Below are 25,317 nucleotides of genomic sequence, written 5' to 3'. Positions count from 1 at the left end.
ATTTATGTAACTTAATTATGCGTACGTTCGTTACGTCGCCGACAAAAAACTACTAGCATTGTCGGAATAGTGTGTATCACGCAGGTTTGTTTGTGTGAAGTGAAATTCCCGTGTTCTAGTATAAACATGAGTGACATGTTTCTGTTGTGAAAAACAAGTTATGTTGGCTTCATGCTAAACCAGAATTATATTTATTAGTATTTTAAAGAAGCCTTTCTTAGATAAAGACGTGTGAGATATTTGTTGGTGAAGTTGTTATCGCTAATCGCGAAAAAACGTTTTCTTTTCGACAACTACTCCAACGTTGTTCGAACTGATAAAAGATGTGGCTCTCGTGGTATAGTTGTTGTTCTGATAATCATGGCAAAACTATACAGCTTTTCGATAGCTATTCATGATTGTGAGAAGTGTTGTAACATGTGGAAAAGCCCAATTAAAGTTTTCATGACACTGCTTCTAAGAATATTTCAACTTTAATTTTTGTTCACATATTTTATTTATTCAGAATTCGGGATTCGTGAAATTTAGATGTTAAGTATATTCTACCTAATAATAAGTTTACCATATTGGATGCATTTATGTATTTGTAATTTTTTCAATTGAACCGCTCAATTGAAAAGTGACAAATTTCAATTTAATTTTTCAATTGAAAATTGTCACTTTCAATTGAATTTTTTTTTCAATTGAAAAAAATTCAATTGAAATTTGTCACTTTTCAATTGAACATTTCAATTGAATTTTTTCCCATTGAATTTTTCCAATAGGGTTGTGGTTGACTTAATCGATGATTCTGCGAATGTTTACTGAACACAATGCAGAATAAGATGTATTTCCATATAGAGAGTAGTGATTAACCTCGTATATTCATTTACCTACGATAAGTTGCAGATTGTAATGTTACTGAAGTCCTGTTTTCTTTCTTTCTGGAGAAGTATTGCACGTTTTGTATCGAATTAATATTGTGCAGTCAGCCTTTAAGGGACTATTTAACCATATTGATATCCGGATTATAATTTTTGTTATGTACACCCCAAGAATGCATTATTTTGTCTGTCGTTTTTGACAGGTTGTGCTTTGAAAGTATGGATGAGAATGGGAGCAAAATTTACACTTATAGACATTTAACGCCATATTGTGGATAAGGAACTTAAAAAAACTGAAAGCCAACATTTTTTGCAATACTTACTTACACTATCTGTTTCCCGAACCTCACGGATTCTTCTGCTAGCGTACGAAATGAGTCGCCCGTTTGAGGATGTCTGTCCAAATTATTCTCATTTTTGTAATGTAGGAGTTGAAATCAGGAATTTCCTTCAAAAGTTGTGAAACTAATTTTCATTTTCCAATTCTATAGCGGAAGTGGTCCCCAGATCGTTTTTGTCTTTGGTACTTATTATTTACAAATACATGTACGAAATATCTTGGCATCATAATAGTTCCCCCCAATATTACATGTATGTAGAAGACTCTTATCAAATTAACCGTCTGTAAGGCCAGAACACTAGTGTAGTTAAGCCCAGTAAGGACTTGCCTAAATATCCAGTAACCTTTAACTAGCGAAGCTTTATGATCTGTATATCCTACCCCTATTACCATTTATGGATTCTTTACGTCAGAACTTGCATTTCCATGAGCTTGAATCACAAATTCCGGGTTTTTTTCCGTTTTTATTTTGAGTTTGTTATTATTTAATGACTTAATTCATATTTAATTTCACTTCGCGTCCAAGTTCCTAACAATTTTGATCACGTAGTTATAAAACTCACTAAGCCATTCAGTACTTTGGGCACAAAGGTTATTTGGATTTGGTGAGGGCAGAAATTTCTTTGAATGCAGCCACACGCTTGTCAATTCGACTGATTCAGGATGGTGAGATTAACTTCTTTCTCTGTGCCACCTCTCACTCTGAGGATATTTATTTAATTATCAGGCATCAGAATTTATATCCTCTTTAATGATTTACTTTTGGAACTCTGCTCAGTCTGGTTGAATAGACCGTAGCTGTTTGTCTAAGGTCTTTAATGGAGAGTTCACCGAGTGGACAGAAAGTGCTCTTATGCGTGTACAAAATATTGGTGATAGTTGTCAATGAAACTTTTATTACTCAGTAACATTCATTACTCAAGGCATCACCTAGTACAGGGAACAGCAGCTTCTCTCTAAAACTGTAAATGGTATGATCTTGGTATGGTATGGTGTTTGGAGGTGACTGACATCTTCGGTCATTTGTGCCATATGGGGGAAGGGGAACAGGATGGGTGGAGAGAAACCCAGCATCAATATTGGCCTGCTCTAAACGAAAAAGGGCCAAGGCTTATTATCCCATCGGATGGGTGGAGTACTTGAAATGCCCTCCAGAAGACATTCAGGAAGGGATCAGGCAGTCTCTGAAAAATCTCTGCCACTGCTGGGATTAGAATCTAGAACCATAGGGTGAGAAGTCAACAATCTAGCCACCACACCAACCTGATCTCCAGTAAGTTTCTTTCCCAAACTACTTGAAAGAGGACAGAAAAGGACATTTGGCATATAACATTTTTTGTAACGATTTAATTTTATATGCCTTTCTCTTCACCAGGAGGTTATAGCATAAATTGTGGCAAAGCTCTTGTTCTAATTGACCGAAATTGATGCCAGCTGCCGTCAATGACATAGTGTTTTTGTAGGGTTTAGAGAATGAGTCAAAAAGTTTTTTGTAGATTTTGTATTCATTTTCTTTGCAGTTGAGCAAAGAATAAGTACATTGAGGGCTTGGTAATTATGATATAAAAATCTGAAGATTCAAGCATGATGGAGTGGAATTTTTCCATATTGAAATAAAAACTTGCAATTTTCCATGATTAAAAAAATTATGACGGCCTAGGTTTCAACGTTATTATGATGTAGTAATATTGAAACTTAGGTCATAATAAATGTTATAATCATAGAAAATTGCTTGTGATTATTTCTATAAATCAAGATGTTATTACATGTGATATTGTAGCCAAGGGGACAGAGGCTGCCTCCATCCCCAAGAATGGAGTTGTTGATATTTTACATTCACAGCCTGCTAGAAAGGCTTAAGTACCAGGCCCCTTCACACTCTTCCTCCCTGATTCCTTGGGTTGGTGGGTTGCATCATTGAGATTTTCATAGTGACATGTAATTTCTTTTATGCTATTTATTTATTGCATTAACTATATTTTTATTTTGAATATTCGGAAAGAAGCCCTTTTTTAGACGATGCATGGTTTCTTTAAAGTCCTCTTACCCAACCCTTATCAATAGTTGGCAGCAGGGGCGCAGCAAGGAATTAAGGCTGGGGGGGGGGTTTACGTGCGATTAATACCGGGTCGCGTGGGGGTATGGTATACCCACCAGGATAAGCGGTGGGTGCGAGATTAATAAATTGCGGAATTTTAAGATAAATGGTTCAAAATGGTGAGTTTTACGGCTTTGTGAGGGATATTTTATTAATCCTTACACTATTCTATTAGTAATATCAATCCAATTAAGTAAAATGGATTAAACTTACAATTTCATTGAGCTCTGGGGGGGGGGGGGTTTATCCCCCAAAACCCCCACCTCGCTGCGCCACTGGTTGGCAGGGGTGGATCCAGTATTTTTTTTCTGGGGGGGGGGGGGGCACAAGAGTCTGACAGACAAATGATCTTCTTATATGTACTTGAGATTAAAAACGAGATACAACAAAACTGCACATAATATTTTCTTTATTTAATATGAAATTAAATGGTCGAGGCTCCGAAATACTCAAAACAAAGTGAACTCAATGGTAACCATATAAAAAATTTGGTCTGTTTTTTAAGCATCTGAGGGGGTATGTGCCCCCCCCCCGCAAATCTGCCTATGATAGTTGGGATCGCACGCAATGGTGCCCAAGGCCGCCAACCATACCACCAATACACCTTTGCGCCAATGACACTACTGTGTAGCTACCAGAGGTATATTTGAGCAAGTTTTGGGTAGGGTGTAGACAACTGGGGAGCAAAGGTAATATTATACGTATAATTAGCCGTTAAAGGAAGATTTTAAGACCCTAAAGTTCACGTATTGTTTTTTGTTCAGAGTAAATCTGCATTATTCCTCCTTTTGGGAGTAAAATCCATGCCAAATTCATGCTTTATCCCAAGTCTCATGTTGCTAGATTAATAGCTTCAGCAAAAAAATATTTTCTTTCTGATTTATGAGATAGTTTCCCCTTTTCCTCCCGGCCCTACAGGAACTACATTTAGTAGACGTATCGTACGTCAATCATCTCCGGGGAGGGAGGGCAAGATCGATGTAGGATGTGGTTAAATAATTTTAAGTTAGGCCCCGCTATGATATTTGATATTTATAATAAATTTGAAAATAAAAAAATAAGTGATTACGACAGTGTGAATAAACTTTTCTCGGGTTTCCGTGCGGGTAATAAAATCTAAGGCAGCCTTAGATTTCTTAGCCGCGCGGAAACCAGTGAAAAGTTCATTTATTCTATTCGCCGGGAAAGTGTTATATCATTCATAAGTTTGATAGTACCTTTAGATGGATAGGAAGTACCGCGATAGCTCTAAGCGGCGGGCGGTATGATGATAAATGCTAAATAAAATTCCGTATACCGGATGGGGGGGGGGGGGGGGGGGCGATACTCCCCAGTTACGATTTCAGTTGGAACCACTGTGTAACGGCCTAACTAAAGCGATTCGAGATGGCCACTATTTCGCTTAGTTGGGCTCCGATTTCGTGGCTGAGTCCCACGTGCATAATTCAAGCGACGACTTTAGTGTTAAGACCATTTAACACGAAATGCTGAAGTGTTAAAGTATTGCGTATCGTCAAAGAAGGCTATTCGGGCTTCCAGTCGGGTGGTCTCTTTCCATTCTGCCGACGGTTTGGAACTCGAGTCGTGTTCAATCCTCAACTCTGTCGAGTTCTGAAACGTCGGCAGAGGAGAGAGATCACCCGGCTGGAAGCCCGAATAGCCTTCTTTGACTATATTCGCCGGGAAAGCATCAGATCTTGCAATGCGTATTGTCGTTTGATTTGAGAACTATTTCCGCGAGGAAGAGGGCTAAAATATTCTTAATTGGCAAAAATGAACTTACAATTATGGGTTGATGCAAAGAGGGTGATGTAGTAGTAGCGCAATTAGTTGATGACTCGTTTCCGGAGGCTGCAACGTCTCGTTCCAGGTCAAATGCGGTAAGAGGGATCGGCTTCTAATATTCTCGCTCCCGTATCAGCTTTAAATCACAGAGTAATGATTCTTGCAATGATGATTACAGATTGAGACCAAAGTACTGATTAGGAAGGACTACGAGAAAAGAGTGGAGGCATTCGAGATTTAGGCATGAAAGAGAAGGAAAAGGTGAAGTGGACGTACGGAATGAGAAACGACATAGTGCTAGAAAAGGTTGTTGAGGAAAGGAAACTTATTGATGAGATACGGAAGAAAGAGATGGTTTGGATAGAGGTAGTTGTGATTGTGGGCGGGGAAAGGATGTTTAAATCCGTGTTTAATGGAAGAATGTCAGATAAAAAAGGGAGGGGAAGTAAGATACTTAATTGGATTTATAGATATAATAATTGTGGGGTAAAGTCATCGCCTTCCAAACCGGAGGCCGTAGGTTCGAGTCCCGCCTGGGTTAGTGGACCATATCCTGTGCATGTGTGTTTGTGTTGTGCTTCGTAAATTCTGGAACTCCCGTTGTAAAGGCCATAATTTACTGTTTACGGGGAAGTTGGAAAGAAATAAGAACAATAATGAGAGGGAATAGGCCTTAAAGTAAACGGAAGAGAGGAGTCCTATCAGGGCTAGCTTAGCTAACCCGCCAAACACTCCACGGAAACCTACCTCAACCGTTAGTATGCTTAAATAATGGTTTACCGAGTTTGTATAGTGGATTATACGGGTCGTCCAGCAGATTTAAACCAGGGATGGCAATCGGAACTAATCGAAAGTCAAAACCAGTAAAATTTCAATGGTTTCGTTCCCGGGAGCGAAATGTAGAAACGAAACAAGAAAGAATTAAACCCGGAGAGCTAAACTCAGGGTCGAAACGAAATCGGAGTCATAACTACTGCGGATCGATACTAAACTGAACCTCTGGGACGAAACGAAACACAGATTATGTTTTGCACCGGAGCGACCACTTACTTCGCCTTCGAACATTTTAGTTTCGACCCATAAACCGAGTACGAAGTATGGTTGAATCATAGATCTTCCATATATCATTTCTGTACGAAAGATCTATGGGTTGAATGAAGTGGAGGTTCTGCCTACCGCCACTGGATGCATGGGGCAGTGGCGCAGCGAGGGGGTGGGTGTTTGGGGGATTAAACCCCCCCCCCCCCCAGAGCTCAGAGAAATTTTTAAGTTTAATCCATTTGACTTAATTGGATTGATATTACAAATAGAATAGTGTAAGTATTGATAAAATATCCCTCAGAAAGCCGTAAAACTCACCATTTTGAACCAATTATCATAAAATTCCGCAATTTATTAATCTCGCACCTACCGCTTATCCTAGTGGGTATTCCATACCCCTACACACCCCGGTATAAGTTGCACCTAAACCCCCTGAGCCTTAATTCCTAGCTGCGGCCCTGACATGGGGAATCCATATTTTGGCCACAAATAGGAGAACGGTGAGAGCAAACTGGACAATGTATTTTTAAGCTTAATATTTTAACCTCTCTACATTCTGTCATGAAATGAGTTAAAACTATTACCACTTATGCCCCTCCACTCAACTTCTAGGATCGAAACTTAACTATGAGTAGTAGTGATGAGCGATATATCGCTAACTGTGATTGAATCACCGTTACTGAAAAGTAGCAGTCACTGTCGGTGATTCAATATTCGAAATCACTGTGATCGGTGATTCGATCACTGGATTCGGTGAAGATAGCTCTGGCTGCTACCAAGTGATATGCGATACATCGCTACCTGTGATTGAAGAGAAGTAGCCGATCACTGCCGGTGACTAAATCACCAAATACTCGAAATCACTGCGACTGTGTGAATACGGTGAAGTTAGCCTCGGCAGCTACCATGAAGCTACCAATAGCAATATAAGGATGTCTTATTCATCTTGTATGATAAATAACACATTCTGAACGAAATATACAGCTAAAGTTTTGATTTATGATGGTTTGATTAAAAATATGCTTAAAAAATGATTGCCCCTTACTAATTCTTTTACCCCATAAAATTTACTTAATTATTGTAAATAAACTCGGAATTAGAACTATTCCCTCATAAAAAATATTTCCCCTATTCTTTTGCAATTTTCTATAAGTTTATTCGTTTCTATTGAGGAGAGCTCACTCCTTGGAATTGGATAAAGTAGCAGGAATAGCAGCGCCACAAATCACCGCTGAATTCTAAGAGTGATTCACCTCGGTGATCGCAATCACAGTTAAGAATCACCGTTACTGGAGAGTAGCAGTCACAGGTAACGAAGTGATCGAAAAATCACAGTTCCGCTCATCACTAATGAGTAGCGGAGTTTCGATTAATTTCGTTTCGTCCCAGGTCGAAACTAAATTTTTAATTTCGCGCGGGAACGAAAATAAACTTATGCCTCTTATTTTCGTTTCCCTTCGGGTCGAAACGAAACATTTTCGTTTCGTTTCAATTGCCATCCCCGATTTAAACAGACGAAAGAAAGACTTATCCTCAAAACCTGTCTTTTCGGGGGTTTGACTCTTCTTCTGCCCCCACCACCTTTGGTGACGCCCATGAAAGAAAGGTAGTCTCAACAAAAACAACCTCTGAACCAAGGGTCAATGCACAGTAATCGAAAAAGTAATGATTTCTAATGATTGGGATTTAAATATTTGTCAAAATTGCGCGTATGTAATGCCGACTGAGCTTTTAAATTTCGGGAAAGCATTTAATTAACGGAGACCGCAGAGCCTTTTATAACAACGATTTTTTTTGTGCTAGTAAAACGTAACAAAGTTTTGTTCCGAGATTGCATTTATAAAATTCCGTATTTCCATTATATGGATTATGAAATACATGCATAGAGAAGTTCTTGAAGAAAAAGCGTTCAATGTTGAGCTATTGTTTTCCGATTGCCTAAAAACGGACCTTTTTTTTTCGAGAGAAGCCGAATCGAAAAATTGTTTATGCTAAGATGGGTTGTTAATCGTATTGGTGAAAATTTTCTTTAATTTTCAGTTTATTGCATCAGAACCTATGGAGCAGTTACCGAGACGCAGCACTTGAAACTGGTGTACTTCCACTTTTTGCTTGGTGAGTGGAAACATGTAGAAGTTCTCTTGAAGGTGGATTTACGTGACTATTCTTGGCCAACTTATGTCGACCAAGCCCATTTATTGCTCGGGCGTGGCTTATCTTCGGTTCGTCTCCCTTAATGCTTTCAAACGTGTTTGTGGTTATCACCTTATCTCTTTCCAGCCTCTTTAGATAAACGATTCATGAGATAAGCCAGTCCCAATCTTGCCTTGGGTTTTCGACCACCTGCAATGCAAGTGCCTCCTTGGACTCCCTCCGATGTGTTTCATGTTTCATGGTTCCTTACTGTGTCGTGATCAGAAAATCCTGTCTTTTTCGATCCCGTAAGATTTCATCAGGATTTGGAAGCTCATGGAGTCGGTGAGTATATTTTTTTTGTCTTCCCATTTAAAATTAAATGATTGGAGGGTTTGCTAATTGAAAATGTTGTAGGTTCAAAGGTTGCTTCGATTTAATTTAGATCCGCTGTATAAGTGCCTGCTGGCTGAATTCTGTCGCCGTGGCTCAGTTACTCGTTTCTTATTTTCAGGTTACAGAATTAACGTTATCATTTTTAAAGTATTCATCGTAATTGGACGAGATAGGAACTAGGTGTTACTGATTTTTTTCCTTGAATTTATTGTTTCACCTATTTTTCCAAACTCGAGTGTACCTCCAGAATTCTCATACACGTGTTTAAACAGCCACCAATATTCAAGCACCTTCATCAGCGCCCATTCATGCTACAAAATTATATGCTTGGCAACGAATACCATTGAAAAATTATCTTCGGCTACGTGAAAAGTTTATGTGCTACTGCCCAAGAGTTACCATATTTTATCAATTTGTAAAACGATAATGATATATGACTAGTGTGTTTCTTATAACTGGTTTTTGTTTACAAAACATTTCGTGTGCAGTGTATATATAGTTTATCTTTCATTTTTCGCTGTGACTAATGAGTAGTATTGTTTATAAAAACACATTTTTAGTTAGAAAAGATAGTGATTTATCTCAGAGACCTCTTCATTAACTGTCGTTACTTTTTATGATTGAATTTCCTTTTTTAAGTAGTTCTAATGGGTGAACTGAAATCTTTGAAAATCTCCGAAAGTGTATTTGATATTCCCGAGTTTGAATCCATTCCAAAGTTTATTATTTCACTTTTCGTGAAGTTGAAAATAATTATGCCGTAAGGATGTAAATTTTAAGGTAATGAGAATTGTGTGCTGGTGAGTTCACTAATTGATGCCATATTTTTTTCTTGCCGAATACTAATTGAGCATGAATTTCTGTTCCAGAATAGTTTTTTTTTCCTTTTTGTACGTAAGGAGAAGCTACAGGTTGTTCAGGACGCATTACTATTGCAAATTAATCGTTCACTCTCTCGCGAAAAAATTTCCTCTCTACGTTTGTCGACTTTAACTCGTCAATGTAAAGCAAGAGATATGTTATCTGCCTGATAATATTGGTGTTGGCTAATGTATGGGATACCTGTATAGATCATTTTATCTGACGAAAGAAGGTGAATGTGCCAACTGTACTTTCTCATGTTCTCTGCGAGAAGTTCTCTCTGAAAAAATGTCTGAAATCTTTCTGTGCTCATTAAAAAATGTAGACTCTAGTGTTGCTCGGACGAAATGTTTAAGAATGTAAGTAAAATAATTTATGCCATTAGTTAACAAGTGTTGAGCGAAATAATTGTAAATGTGCAAATTTTTTATGAAAACCACTGTTTAATATGTTGCCCCACTGGGAGATACCCAATCGCTCACCAAACCCGTATAACTTACGAAGCTAATTCTTCATTCGATGGGGTAGACAGCGACCACTGCCCTCACTCCCGCGAGATAGGAAAATAATAAAATAAAACAATTTATACAGCCCTTTGCTTAACTTACGCGAGAGAATAGATGGCTTTTACAGCAGTTATTTTCAAATTTGTTGTTGTCACACTCACGGGCGTACCCAGCGAGGGGCAATGGGGCCCCCCCCAGAAGCAAAAATCGCATAAGTCTTTAAGCAAAATTAGTACTGAATGGAAACGAAAGTATTTTTTTTTAATTCTTTAAACCCACAAAAAATGATATGTATTAGTACAAGATATGTAACTAAAATACAACTATTTTTTCAAGGAAATAATCTCATAAACTAATAAGGCGCTGTTACAATTTTCTTAAAATGTTGGTTTCATTCACCTTTTCCATGCTAAAATGTCACAACTAGGCTTGACCCACCCTAAACCATGGCTTGCCCCTAGTTATGATCCTGGGTACGCCCTTGGTCACACTATCCTTTTTCTGAATTACTGTAATAATTATTCTCCTGCCAAGCTCATAAAAGTTCAATGCCATGAGCGAACACAGCCCATCCTGTGACCATATGAGCAGAACTGAATGAATGTGCGTAATCAATAAGATCACGTTAACTATCGGAAGCTTATGACCAATAGTCAGGGCTGTGCAGTATTTCAAATACGAGTATTATAATATACGTATTTTGTCAATACGCATTTGTAATTTTTATTCAAGTATTTCAAACACAGAATTTTGGTGTTTTCCGATTCTGAAATAAAAAATACATTTGTAAAATACTTTTGAAGTAGCTCTGATAACACTTCTGTAACATTATAATTCAGAGATTACTTAATTTTCGTTATACTTGTTTTCTTCGTGTTTGCAGCAATCCATTACGTGCCAAGGCAGGTTATCTATTTTTAAGATCTCTCAGTTTCCATGCAAATGCATTTTGTATTTTAAAAGTTATTTAAAATACTATTTTGTTGTTTTTTTTTCAAATACCAAAGTCCAAGGTATTTTGTATTTTGCATTCCAAATATATTTAGAGCGGTATTTTGTATTTCAAATACTTCACGGCTTGCATGCTGCCAAGTCCTCCCAATAGGGTAGTTTCCTTCATCATAGAAAACGAAAGGCACTTATTGCGATTCGTTACCCACCATTAGTGTATTCATAATATACAAATTATTTGGTTTTAGAAATCCCAGTTTAGACGAATGTTAATGGTCAATTTTAACGTCATTTGAAAAAGACCAGATTGGCGCCCATGCGATGCCACTCCACATGACGTCACAGGGACCTAAATTCTATACGAGTTGATATGAGTTTTACAACGTCTGATATTACCAATGCTTGCGTGAGGCTCAGAGGTCAGGGAAACATCTCTTCATAATCACCTATTAAAAGTGCCAAAGGTCGGAAAGTTTCCCTCGTTTGATGGGGTATTTATAATCCTTATTTAAGCCAAGCGCTACATGCTAGTAGGGTACTCTACGCAACCACCATGCTCGGCAGCAAGCAGCCTGCGTCGTAGCGGCGTTCATAGCTTCGCACACAGGTGGCCTCACACAGCAGCAGCCAGACGTCACACGGGCTTTTCCCAGGATTCATACTTAGCCGTCAAGTTTCCACGCACCTGAAATTTTTCATTTAATCGGAAAAAATAGATATCGTCATTTAAAAATCTAAAAGAATGAAATATATAATACAGGAGTAATAATCTTTCGATTTAGGCAATAAAAAATAACATGAAACCACCCTATTGTGAGCCGAGCACCTTCTCTTCAATGAAATGAATACGTTGTCTTATTTGCAGATGCGTCGACCTTCAGAGAACAGCGAGCGTGGGAGTATTAGGTCTAAGGAGTGAAAGTCTTCAAGTCTTGAGACGACGGAAAACCATTGCGGTCTGCGGCACTGTCGTCAGCTTTTAGGTTGTCTTTACGGCTTGCGGTAGGGTTGCATGGAAGCCATTCCTCGAAAGCCATCGTAATTGAATTTTTTACGATACTAGGCGTAATATATGTGGGGCAAAGAGTTTTAAAGCATGCGTTTTATGCCGTAAATATGCTGAAAGGTGCACAAACGTGCATTTAATAAATTGCTAATATTTCTATCCAATTTATACAACATGGAAATCACTATAAACAATAGAAATTAAATTGCATTTATGAACCTGTTTTCAGCAAAAAAATCTGTAAATCCGTGGTGATAACTTCAGCCATTGGTATATTATCAATATATAGAAAGTACACTTATAATATCAAAAGCAGCCCTACCTGACTTATGACATCGCAAACTTTTATAACTTTATGATAAGCTATGACTCAGCTTATTCTATTAAATGCGCCAAGTTTGACTGTGACCTTTTGTCGGGTAATATCACATCGCATTTTTTCGTGTTATCTTAGTCGGCCACATCCTGACTTGTAACCACTGAACTGAAGTGAGAGGATGGCCTCAGAATATTTTTCAGATACTTTCACATAAAAGATTACATACTTTTATTTACTTCCGTCTTCATGGGAAAAAATAATATTAGAAAGAAGTTTATCGGTCATTACTCCTCTTCTTTTGCTCTCGGCTCAAACTCCTACAATTTCACTATGTTTTTCGTCCCTCTTATATGTTTTTTATGATTTTCAAAAGTAATTCTGAGAAATATTATAAGGTCAAAATTTATTACTTGATCAAAGATAAATTTTAATTAAATTTCTCTGAAATGTTATCTTTTTATCTCAAAGTTTCATATAATTTCTCTCCAGGTAAATAATAGTTGTTAAGGAATGCATTCCCCTTGCATACATATATTTCCTCTTCCCTCACCGTAAACATATATCATGCTCACCTCATCTCCTCCTTGGGTCCTTACTTATGTTCGAATTTATATCGGAGATACCACTCGCGTAATTGAATTATTTAACTGCCTGTAATCGGTGATGACATAACAATTGTTACATTCCAATCCGCCCAATAGAACTTTGTTAAACATGGTCGATAGCAAAGAACCTACGAATGTGATGAGGCTGCTAAAACTAATTGCGTGAAATAATGCTTTGAATCTCGTACGTACGTTTGCGACAACCTACCAGTTGCTGTAAGAAATTTGAATAGTTTTTATCGCCAGGGCCACTCACGGAGACATGTATGGCGCTAGATGCATCATTGATACAAATCTTGGGGGAGAGAGGAATCATTAATTTTGGCTGTTTTGAAAATTACGTGAATGAACTATGCTCTAAATATCTACGTAGATAATCTTTTACAGTATTAAATGTATCCCCGAAGGTCGTTATGTTAGGTGAATGCTACACGTTAAGTGCAGAAGACTAAATCAGGTCTTCGGTGTGTCACGTTCTTAAATTTCAGTCAGTTGATGTATAATGGGATGAATAAAAGATTTTGGTGGGCTCAATCCAACCAGAAATCCCAATTCATCTAAATAAATCGGTAGATTAAAGGAAAAGATAAGGAGGAAAGAAAATCTTCCTTGTTCAGCCATTCTTCCAAAAAAATAAAATAAAACAAAAAAGCGCGAAAGTTGCTGCCCACTATTCATGAGTTGGTGGCGTTATTGGAGTTCCGGTTAAACATTCGTTCAGGTAGAACTCCTTGTAGAGGAGATTAATCGGTCGAAAGAGTGTAAACGACAAGTTTTCCGCGGTTACAAGATGTAGAAAGCAGTGGTGAAGCGGTAATCTCGCTTGGCAGAAAAAGGTCGTGACGTTAACAACTTATCTGCGAAAGGGTTGTGGCCGTATATTTTTCGATTCTAATAGCTCAAGAAGTAGGCGGGAAAATACGGTCTCTTTATTTTTATAACTGCTATCTTAGTCGTCATTAAAATAAATCGGTAACCGCGCCATTTGGAGGGGATGAGTATCCCGCGTTTCACTCCCATCATTCTTAGCTATGCCTAAGCCTTGATTCATTGCTTCAATGCCTCTCCTAAGTTATGTTTGGCGGTGGCTTCGGAAGGCGCTAACTCCCTGTCAACACCTCTGCAATTTGCTTTCTCTGCCGCCCCATTGTCCGCACGTAAGCCTCCCCGGCCCCACCCAGGTGTCGTTGACACCCCCGACATTGCGCATTCATGAGATGCCTTCCCGTCTTCTCGTGCTTGCCCACTACCGCTAGACTGCCGTAATCGCAGCGGTAACGTGCTGTGGGCGATATTATTCATTGGCTGTGAAAATTGCTGGACTTGACTTGAGTAACCCTGCAAAAATTTCTTAGAGTTTCTTAATAATCCGTGGTATTTCGGTATTATTTCAGTTAAGATGGGTTTGCAGGGAGCGTTATGCAAATCATCACCGACTTCCTCCTCCACCAATTTGGACGTTCCTTTAACATTCACTATAAGAGTTTTTTCAGCTCCACTAAACGCAATGAAGGCCTTAGTTCCAATTAATAGTTACGTGACGTGACTTGCTACTATTAGTAGAATATTAGTTATTTGGATACGTCGAAAATGTGACTTATTTATTGGAAGTCAAATTCTCACTCCATACTCTTTGCTAAATGCTAGTCGCGTACCCAGAAAATGGATCTAGGGGAAGTTAAGCTGAAAGAATACTTCCATCTTGTTCATTACCTGTACAAGGTGTTTGATTGATGCTATTGCGCATCATCATCATCACTGGTCAACAATCCTAGGATTGGTTTGACGCAGCTCTCCACTCAGTTCTCCTATCAGCTAATCTTTTCACACCAACGTATTTCTTCTCTTTCACATCTCTATTTACTGGTTCCATATATTTTGTTCGGGGTCTTCCTTTTCCATTCTTGCCTTCCACTTGTCCTTCGACTATTGTCTTCATCAGGCCATCATGTCTCAAGATGTGGCCTATAAGGTTGTTCCGTCTTCTTATTAAGGTTTTCATGAGGCTTCTCTTCTCTCCTACCCTTCTTAGGACTTCCTCGTTACTAACTCGGTCGATCCATTTGATTTTCATCATTCTTCTGTAGCACCACATTTCAAAGGCCTCTATCCTTGCTTTCTCCGCTGCGGTCATAGTCCATGCCTCACTTCCGTATAGGAGCATAATCCAGATGTAGGTTCTTATAAATTGTTTCTTTACTTCCATATTTACGTTTCCCGCTGTAAGCAGGTCTCTCTTTTGGTGGAATGCTCTCTTCGCCTGGGCTGTTCTGCTGATAATTTCTTTCTTGCTTCTCCCGTCACTAGTTATCTTTCTTCCCAACTTACAGAATTCATCCACCTCTATCAGTTTTTGCCTCCCTATTTTAATGTTGGTCTTGACTTCTTCTCTTCTGCTGCATACTAATTGTAAGATCTTGGTTTTCTTCGTGCTTATTTTCAGTTGATATCTACTCATTACCCTACCCATATTAACCAGAATATTTTTCAAATCCTTCTCTGTTTCTGCTATAACGGCTATGTCATCGGCAAATCTTAGCATGCTAATTTTTTCTCCATGGATATTCACTCCCAATTCCTTTCCTTTGATTTCATTAATGGCTTTTTCAATGTAAACGTTGAAAATTACGGGTGACAATGTACAGCCTTGTCGCACTCCTTTCTTAATTCTTGCTTCTTCACAGCTGGGCCCTGATTTTATCACGGCTACTTGTTTTTGTATAAACTGTGGATGATTCTTCTGTCATTATAAAGAACCCCAATTTCCTTTAGGATTCCAAGCATTGTGCTTCAATCCACGTTGTCAAATGCTTTCTCTAAGTCCACATACGCAACGAATGTTGGCTTGTTCTTTTCCATTCTCTTCTCTATGAGCAGTCTTAAAGCCAATATTGCTTCCCTTGTGCCTTTGTTTTTTTCTGAATCCAAATTGGTCCTCATCCAAGTACTCTTCTGCTTTTCGTTCTATTCTTCTATAGATGATCCTTGTCAGTATCTTTGACGCATGTGTAGTAAGGCTTATGGTCCTAAAATCTTCGCACTTCTCCGCTCTTTTCTTCTTAGGAATAGGGATTATAATGTTCCTCTCGAAATCCTTTGGTATCTCACCTGTCGTATACATTTCACTAATGATTTTGTATAGCTGGTTCAGCGTCTTCTCTCCTGAATTTTTAATTAGTTCTGCAGGAATGTCATCAATGCCAGACGCTTTATTTATCCTGAGGTCTCTTACAGCCGCATCAAATTCCGATCTTAAAATTGGGGCTCCCATGTCATCGGCATCCACTTCCCTCTCGTTTTCGATAGCATTCCTTCTGAGGCGACTTCCTTTGTACAAATCTTCCAGATATTCCTTCCATCTCTTCCCTTTTTCTTCGTTTTCAATCAATGGTTCTCCGTTTTTGTCCTTAAGGGTATTACATCTTACGCCCCTTTCCTTAAAGTGGTTCCTCACTATCCTATAAGCGGCCTCTACTTTTCCATGTCTAAGATTGTTTTGCACGTCTTCGCAAATGCTTTTCATCCACGTTTCTCTAGCCTTCCGCGCTTTACGACATATTTCGTTCCTTATTCTCTTGTAATTGCGCATATGATAATAATAAATAAAAAATTAATAATTTTTAATAGATCTAACATATTTTTCTTATAGATTTTGATAAAATTTTCATTTATTTCCTCGATAATAATTTAATGTAATTAGATCTCTAGTCTCAATTTAATTTGACTAATTTTACTTCTTGCATGTGGGAATACTCACGCCCAACCTGCTGCCCCTGGTTACATCACTGACTTCTTGTATAGTATTTGCTTAATATGCGATTCTACGTGTTGTAAATATATTAGCTCACCCATGGTATTGCCATTAAGAATATAGATGTTACAGTTCCCTCTCCAAGTTCTTAGTCGCCCTCTAAAGATGAAGTTACACCACACATGATGGAGTTAGCAATATCAGATGGCATTTGCATTACGACAGCTGTCTTAGCGTAAGCCATCTATTAATTATGCATATGTTCTCCGGTAAACGACAGTATTCATGGTTTGATGAACTTTGAGCTCCCTGTTTGCATTGTGTAAACGAATGAATTTTCTTTGCCTAATCATTATGCAAGTCACGTCGCGTGAAGAAAAATGCGCTTCGGCTATGGCTCCGGCATTCTGACCGAACAGGTACACAGCAAACACCCAAGGAGAAGAAGAAGGTTTAAGTATATGCATTAACCTATTCTATTAAGCATCAGTAATTGAACTAGTTTATTTGGGGGGATTATTTGGAAATAATTGTAGAATGATTGTCAAATTAATTTCAATAGTTGGGAATATGTATCTATTGAGCGATTGATCTCACCGAGCTTGTTCTTACCAGCAGTTTTTTTAAATATTTCTAGATATTCCAAAAAACAGCAGCAGTCTTGTCCAAGTAATAATGTCATTGCTTTTCGCAACACTTTTTTTCAGCCGATGCGGCATTTATGAAGCTTTTTATGTTCCTAAAACATTGCCTTTGTTGTGGTGATGCTTTGCATCTTCCATCATATTCTATCCTGATTTATATCTCGAGTCGAAATTTTGGGAATATACACGGATAAAAAACAATGCAATAATTGGCACAAAAGAATCTAATTACAATTTCTCACTATCTTTTCTCCGTATAACAAGGCAATTACAGGCCTAATATAATCGAATTCGTAAAATATCAAGGCTTATATTCATCATTTTTTACAATTTGCATTTCTCTGCTTTTAGTTTCCTCGGTGGTGAAGTGTCAAAGTTCTTCCCCATTTCTCAAAAAGTGCTGTGGATTTTTCTAAACTCTTATACGGTTCTTTCGTTAAATTATCAAGAAAGCAATGAACCTTTTCCTTTCTGTCCTTAATATCGTTCAAGGGTGCGATTAGGGCACTTCAGAGGGATTATGCGGCGTCATGTCATCATGAACTGAACTGAACTGAAGTTTTCGGTGACGAATGACTTGTTTAAACTTTCGGTATCATCCTTAAATTTTCAGGGTATATAAAGTTAAGTATCATTGTGACGTTTGCTTGTATCTCAAATATTTACAAAAATACATCTGAAAAAATACCCTCGATAAATTTTCAAGTTTGAAATGCAGGTCGATGCTGACCAGGGCACTGCCTTGAATACCCTGTAATTTTCGAGGCTACGTGACACAAATACAAGTGGAGTGGTGGTATGCGTCCTAGTCAACAGCAACTTTTGTAACTTCTTTCTAATTACGAGCTAATGGTTGATCCCGGAATATTTTCACTTCGGCACAGTGATGGATACATACCCTCATAAGGGGGCGCGGAGGTGCCCCCTTGCGGGGCTGCCCGCATTGCCGAACATTGCAGAGCCACAATTGTGACTTTTTTATATCGTAAGATGGTATTGTCTTGTATGTGTATATAATCAGTGTACATAAAACTTTCTTAAACTTAACATATGACTTGATAATTTTTTAATTACGATAAAAGTAAAGGTAGATCAAGATACCTTTCCGCCCCCCTTGAGGTTTTTCCGTATCCGCTACTGCTTCGGCATTAATCTATTTATCAATTCAACTTCTGTAGTCTTAATGAAATTGTAATATGTGGTCACAGAAGCTTTACGTTTTTCACTGCTCATGGCTGCGGCGGATATTAATTCAGCTGAGAGTCGGAAACATCTTGGGAGTGATATAGGTACGGCGCATTCGGCGACCTTTGTACTGCAGACGCATGAAAGGAATATTTGTTTCATGCGCACAATAATTCATCTATGTCGACTGCTCGCCATATCCTCTCCAGACAACCAGGCTTTGTGAGAATGTCTTATCACCATAAGTAAGAGATTCTATAGTACGGAAGTTCGGCTTGGGGAACTTCTTAATTTAGCTGGGTTAATGTTAAGTATACTTTCATTCAGCTGAAAGTAGTGTGACCTTGTCATCAAATTTCACCATTAACATTTATCTTATTTAACGACTACATATATATTTAATCTTACGCAGTGCTCTACGTTATGTGAATATCATTTACGTTAGTATTGGACATTTTATTTTGAAATCCTATTAAGGCGCCACCGCAGAAGTATTTTGAAAAAATATGTAGGTATCTTATTTATTTCAGGTGATATCTTTACCCGCAAGTTACCTATAGTTTTAATAATAAATTGGTGTCATTGGATGTATTTTGGTGCATATTTCTTGTACTTGTATATTATTTATTCCTTTCATGACGCCGTATTTCATATCTAGCTACTATAGTGTAGTTCGAAAATATATTATAGTACTAGTTTCATAATATTATATTGTCATTTGTATGAAATTCAAATGGAAATAAATTATTCGCGACAAAAAGTTTCGTTCAGTGAGAGAATTGTACATGGTTATTCTACTTTCGAAATCGCGTCGTCATCGCTGTATTGCAAATTATCGGTGTCATTCAAATTTATAAATTTTGCCCTTTATTTATTTCTTATCATTTTAAACTGTCCCTGTATAGGACCTATTAGTGAATTTCTGTTTGACGTAGTGGAGATGCCGTGAACAAATTACAAATGGTCTATCCTGTTCATGCCTTTATTTATCTGGTATCAGCTACAGGTTGCAAGATGTATGGTTCTCTATTGGTGCCTCCGTATAGAGTTAATGGCACTTGAATTCAGTGTTAATTGGCTACTCAAAGGAGTTTAAAACCGTAATTCTTTGCGTATATTAATGAAAGCGGATACGAGATGTATTGCAGTATGCAATGGGCTGGGTGTTGTTGTGCATAGTTATAGTGGTTATAGTCTTCAAGAAAGCTTACGTCATCAAACTTGCTGAACAAATGAAGTGAAATAAGTGGACCAGAGAAAGAAGGGATCGTGAGCACACGGTGGAATGGGGTCGCTTACATAGATTTTAAAATCAAAATTAACTGAGTGAATTCCTTAGATGAGAGGGAAAGACAAATTACGACCAAAAAAATCATCCTCATTCGGCAATTTTCTCATAATTCTAAAAAAAATGCGAAAGTTGCAGACAACTTTTCATGAGTTGGTGACGCCGTTAGAATATTAGTTCATTGACTTGGTTATGGTGATGCGCTCATTGGAGTTGCTCACTCCAGTGTAAATGACGACAAACCACACATGACCCGCGAGGTCTAGGAATAGGGGGTAGCGGTGAGGCCCTCGGTAGGAGTTTGTGAAATCATCAACTTACATGTTAAAGGTATAAGACTTTCGATATTTCGACGCGAATAAAGAAGCCAGTAGGTAAGACGTAGTTATAAAGCGAAGAAGTAGGTCCTATATCTAAAAACTGAGAAAGTATGAGTCTATATACTTATAAAATTTTACCACTATAAAAAATGCAAAGTAATTGGCGAACAAACCCATCACCAGCGTAGCGTCTCAGTGTAGGAACTGAATGCCGTGCCACATTTTAAAATTAAACGCCTCTTGGACTCGGATCATATATCCGGCTTTTGGGAAGGAAAAGAATAGGTCCTATCCATCCCTCTCGGCGGTTAATAGGTGAAGGTATTCAAATTTGTCGGAATTGAATAAAAAATTTCAAAGTTGGCTGTAAAAAATCATAAAAATAATCCACCTTTCCACCCGCAACAACCGGCTTATAGAAAAATAGGCTTTTTTACCCCCGAAGTCATCCATTGGGCAACACTGAAAGGTCCCGCTAGGATTGTAGTTAAAGTGCTCATATTGATTTACAAGTGTACATATATTTGGTGGACCACCGCTTTACGACATATTCTTCATAACGTCTGTGGTAATTTTGCGCTTTTTAATGTTAAAATTTCACCGATTTTGTTTCCGCTCGCACAATATGGCATCAATTATGTTATTCTACGCCTTATTTGTTTATGAAAAACATTCTTATCATAGTAGTATTTTCATGCGCTGAAACTTTTTAAACTGATTTCTTATTCGGTAATATGAGCATCACCATACGATATGAACGATACGATACATCACTAGAATTCACTTTACGACAGGTCATGCGGAACGAAAAAGCGTAGGCATACTGCTTATGTTTTCGGCACTTGAGTATTTATACAGGAGGAGAGGATGAGTAATGGAAGAATGCTATTCGAAGCCGGTCAAAAATAGTTGTGGTTAGGTTAAGCTATCAGTCTTTTGTTTTGACTCTGTTACTCGTTCTGAAGGTCATGCAATGGTAGCTTGAGCTTGACTGCTATCGGTGTTTATTTACGCAGTGGTCGTTTTCCCAATGTTATCATGAAGCTTCTGTTGCGTTTTATAGATAAACATAACTTTTATAGAGATAAATAACAAATACGTAAAAGATAATCAAAATGATCATCAGATATCAATATCGATCGTTTTTTTTTTGTAAAAATAGTGGAATATTACTGGAGCCGGCGATTCCGAATATTTTTGAAGCTATGGAAATGTTGATTGTTCGTAAATTGCTTTTTTTCCGTCTTCCAATGTGTTCACGTGTATATGTGATCTCAAGAATGACATATTGAAGAAGCCTTAGCCATCCATGTTAAGTAACGCATAAAGTATGATGAGTAGTTTTTGCCCTTGTGAAACCCATGCCATCATTGTAAAATGAGTTTACTTTTACATGTGTGTATTAGTTGTTTTTGGAGGACTTTCGTCTATTATTGAGTAATCCATCCACACTATTCTCTTCGTATCATCTTCTTTTCGTATTCTCCAAAATCCTTTGTTAATGGTGCTAATGACCTGAGCTGTAGCTGGCCTCCCCCAAATATCATTCCTTACGGCGCAAGTCCACTATGTAAGAGTTTGGGATGAATTATTAGAATACGCATTTGTGGGTCAATAAGGGCTATTACTTATTTTGTTTCCACGAATAGATCTTATAAATTTTTATATATCTGTCTATTAATGGGAATGATTCTGAGTTGGCTGTCCTTGGTATGAAGGTGTTCTGAAAAAGTCAAGTGTCTAAAAATTTCCCGAATGGACTTCCCCTATTTTTGCTTTAAGTTTAAAACTGCAAAGTAATGTATAAATATTTATTCGTTGAATCTAATTGAATAGATTTGAGTATTTATTTCCATCTTTCTGTGCAAATACTGTCTCCAATATTCGCTAACCCGTCCATGTGATTCCGTGTTTATTAATTTTCCAGAGAAAATTTTCGGCGTACCTCATAGATAGCTATGGTGTCAAGTAATAATCTTTGCCTACTTGATCTGCGCCTCAAAATTGCGCTGCAAATAAGTTGTGTTGCATCGAACATTACGTGGCGTGGTCTCGCCGTCCCTATCTAGAATTCGTTATGAGGCAGTCGCAAAGCAAAATTTAACCCCAGTTGGGTCTCATTTTTGCATCGCCCACTATCGCATACGTCTTTCACGGTGGCGGAATTTTAAATTGCCCGCGATGCACAATGGGCGGTCAGTAAACTCAAGGGAGTCATTTCTTCCGAAGGCGTCGGCCTTTCCAAAGAGCAAATACGCTTCACTCCCTTCCCGATAAGTCAGTGACCTCATGCATGCGTGTGTTACGTAATGTTTAACGACACAACAACGGCTCGCTTTTGTCCCTTCACCATTCCCTCCCAAAATTTTTCCATGGCACGCCCTCTTATTAATACAATATTCACTTTCGCCCCAGACCCCCCAGAAAAGGCCGCAGGTCCTGCGACCTCTTCTGGTCACTCTGCTAGTTCTTACAATTTTTTTTTGCCGCTTGATCCCTCAGGATCGTTTTGTTTCGTGACATCAATACTACTTAAATTGAATCCTAGGAATACCACACTCTTCTGGACACCAGGCTTTCGGACTGTTACAAAGTGTGGACTAATTGTTGCCACAATGACTTTAGTGCCATTAACAAGCTTCTCCGCGATGTTCAAGTTCCTCATTAATATCGATTTTTTGACCACCAAAAAGTAGAGGCGTAGAGACTGTTGGCAACACTGTAATATATAGAAAATTCAGTGTTTCGACACTTTTTCCCAGGGTATTAGAGGAGGTCAATTGTATGACTTTTGGTCGTATCTCGTCTCTTTCACCCCAAAAATATGTATGAATCAATCAGTCAGTGGTCGGAGGTGGGTTTTATAGTATATTCATATGAAGCGATAGTCATTCATAATTTCTTTTCATTATCAGGTCATTACTCTGTTCTTGAATATTACTTGGGAATACATTTTTTCACCACCGAAAACGGCACTGAGGCATTTTGATTGGTTGACGTAATCAAATAAATTCAAACGTACCGGTAATGTAAATCGCAAAAATTCTATATGAAACGTATGAAATTAACTTAGGTTTGGAGAGCGGTTATTTGTTTAGTTGGAGTTTAAGGAAGGATTTGAAAACTATGGAATGGGAGGTGAGGTGAAGGGAAGGATATTTTGAGTCCAGGAAGTTAAATAATGGAGTCGCTGGCAAAAAATAGCGATATAGAGAGGCGGGTTCGGAGAATTGACGCATTAAGATATTGTAGTGGTGTTTACGAGGAACATGTCTTGGCATGTTATAACTCATGCATGAATCAATTACCGCGCTGAATTTCATTTTCTATTACTAACTAATAGTTTTATTTACATAGTAGTGTGTTCGTGTCCTTAGCATTCTCCTAGTTTCTGGTCTGACCGCATCTCGCTGTCCTGCATACTTGGCCTGTTTCCGACAAGCGAGGGCGTGTCTAAGGCTGGAATGAGTGCTGCATGCCTGGTATGGAATCACCCCGTGCCACACACCCTTGTGGTGGCTTGTACGGCACCTCGTAGATATAGATGTAAACGTAGAAGAGGTAGACCAAAGGATAGGCTACGAGCATGCGGGTAGGTCAATCAATAAATTTGTCAATAGCACTATTTGCTGGTGTTTGAGTCGTCTGAGTTGACATTTTCATCCAACTAATGTATTTTGAATTCAGTTATAAAATTAATTTTCAAATAACTCTTAAGTTAGCATTCTTAGTTGACTAATAGATTTTATTTTTACGATGACTTTTACACTATCACTCACCTTTTATGAGTATTTTTTCAAGGCAGCTTTCACAACTCGGGTGTAATCTTCAATGTTTCTTCGCCTATTTAAACATTTCCATGATATTCTATAGAAATTTTCGTGTTATTAGTAATTTAAAAAACATTTGTTTTATCTCAGTAGTTTTGTTTCATAAGTTTTGGTTAAAAAATAAAATTTTTCGATTGTATTTTAACATTTTTATGAAAAATAATTCATTTTTGGACGGAAAACCCTTAACCAATGGGTGTACATCAGGTTCTGGAGCTTGAGTTTCTGGCTGGCATGCATTGCTTTCATAGCCTCAAAATTTTCACCAACTTTCGCTGACGCGGTAAATAATACAAGCAGTATGATAGCATAATAAGAAATTTATTCACAGAATTCGAGATTATTGAAGTTAGTAATCATCAAACTTCTATTTGATTGCTAAACCATGCCATATCTTTCTGAAAGAATTTTTAAAATTAAATTTAAACATGTTTCACCAATTTAATTGCGTTTAGCGGTTATCGAAGACTTTAGTAATTGAAAGACGTAGGTGAAAATCTCTTGTATTTCTTTCAGTCAATGTTCTTGCTCTCCGTTTAGGCTTCGTGGCGGCATAAAATCTGTGGAGTGGGTTTATAAACGATGTTTATAATGATTTCAGTACAAAGAGGTTGAGTGTTGGCTTTGCTCAATAGGTACTAACGATTAGGTCTAACAAAAAATTAAATAATTGACATCTAATCGTTGGTTGAGTGGTATGGATTGGTTGATTCAAAACTGAGTTAATATCCGCGTTTTCTTATTTTCTGGGACTTGTTTGTCGAAAAGCTAAAGACAAATTCGTCCCTTATGTTTGCGTTCCCCCAACCTCATGTTTAATCTATCCAAATATATTATTGCTCAGCATTGATTACCTTCAAGTATATATCGACGACATCTTATTGTTTATTTTTCACTCATATCGTCACTGATAGTTTATGTATTTGGTAAAATTTTGAAGTGATTTTAGTGCCTTTTTTCCTGTAAATAATGATGAAAATTATCCCTTGACTTATTATATGATGAGAGGGATTTTGGAATTTTTATCAAGCTCCTCAACGTGTATGGAATTAATATTTTTGTGTTTCGCAGCTGAATCTAACAAATTTTTTAAAGATTTAGTTCAAGGAAACAATAGAAGGCACTAAAAAACACCGTGAAAACATACGTCCTCTTGATGGGCATATTAGGGGAGGCGAAGGTAATGTAAGGAGTTAAGTTAAGTGAACAGAAGGGAAGCGTATGTACATGGCAAGCAAAATGGCCTACTTATCGGAAAAGCGAAAAAAGTTAGACATATTGGACAGTTTCATTCATTCATGCAGTAGGTATTTTACCCATCATGCCGCCCGTCGACCAACTGTGTCGAATAAGGGACATCCATAACACATCGCGACGAGTTGCTGGAGAAATCCA

General features: G+C 37.9%; 1 protein-coding gene across 2 annotated transcripts in view; it reads left to right on the top strand.

Moving 5' to 3' along the window:
• Positions 1-8,177: 8,177 nt before the first annotated feature.
• The window catches only part of LOC124160623, a 151,322-nt gene continuing 134,182 nt past the window's right edge, over positions 8,178-25,317 (top strand). For both annotated transcript variants that reach the window (XM_046536521.1, XM_046536519.1), the window contains exons 1-2: positions 8,178-8,242; positions 8,408-8,605. In XM_046536521.1, coding sequence (XP_046392477.1) covers positions 8,597-8,605 — 9 coding nt within the window. In that variant the 5' untranslated portion in view covers positions 8,178-8,242; positions 8,408-8,596. The remainder of the gene's footprint in view (positions 8,243-8,407; positions 8,606-25,317) is intronic.

This window comes from Ischnura elegans, chromosome 6 (assembly GCF_921293095.1).
Source record: "Ischnura elegans chromosome 6, ioIscEleg1.1, whole genome shotgun sequence".
NCBI classification, from domain to species: Eukaryota; Metazoa; Arthropoda; class Insecta; order Odonata; family Coenagrionidae; genus Ischnura; species Ischnura elegans.
This window is presented reverse-complemented; position numbering and strand designations above follow the sequence as displayed.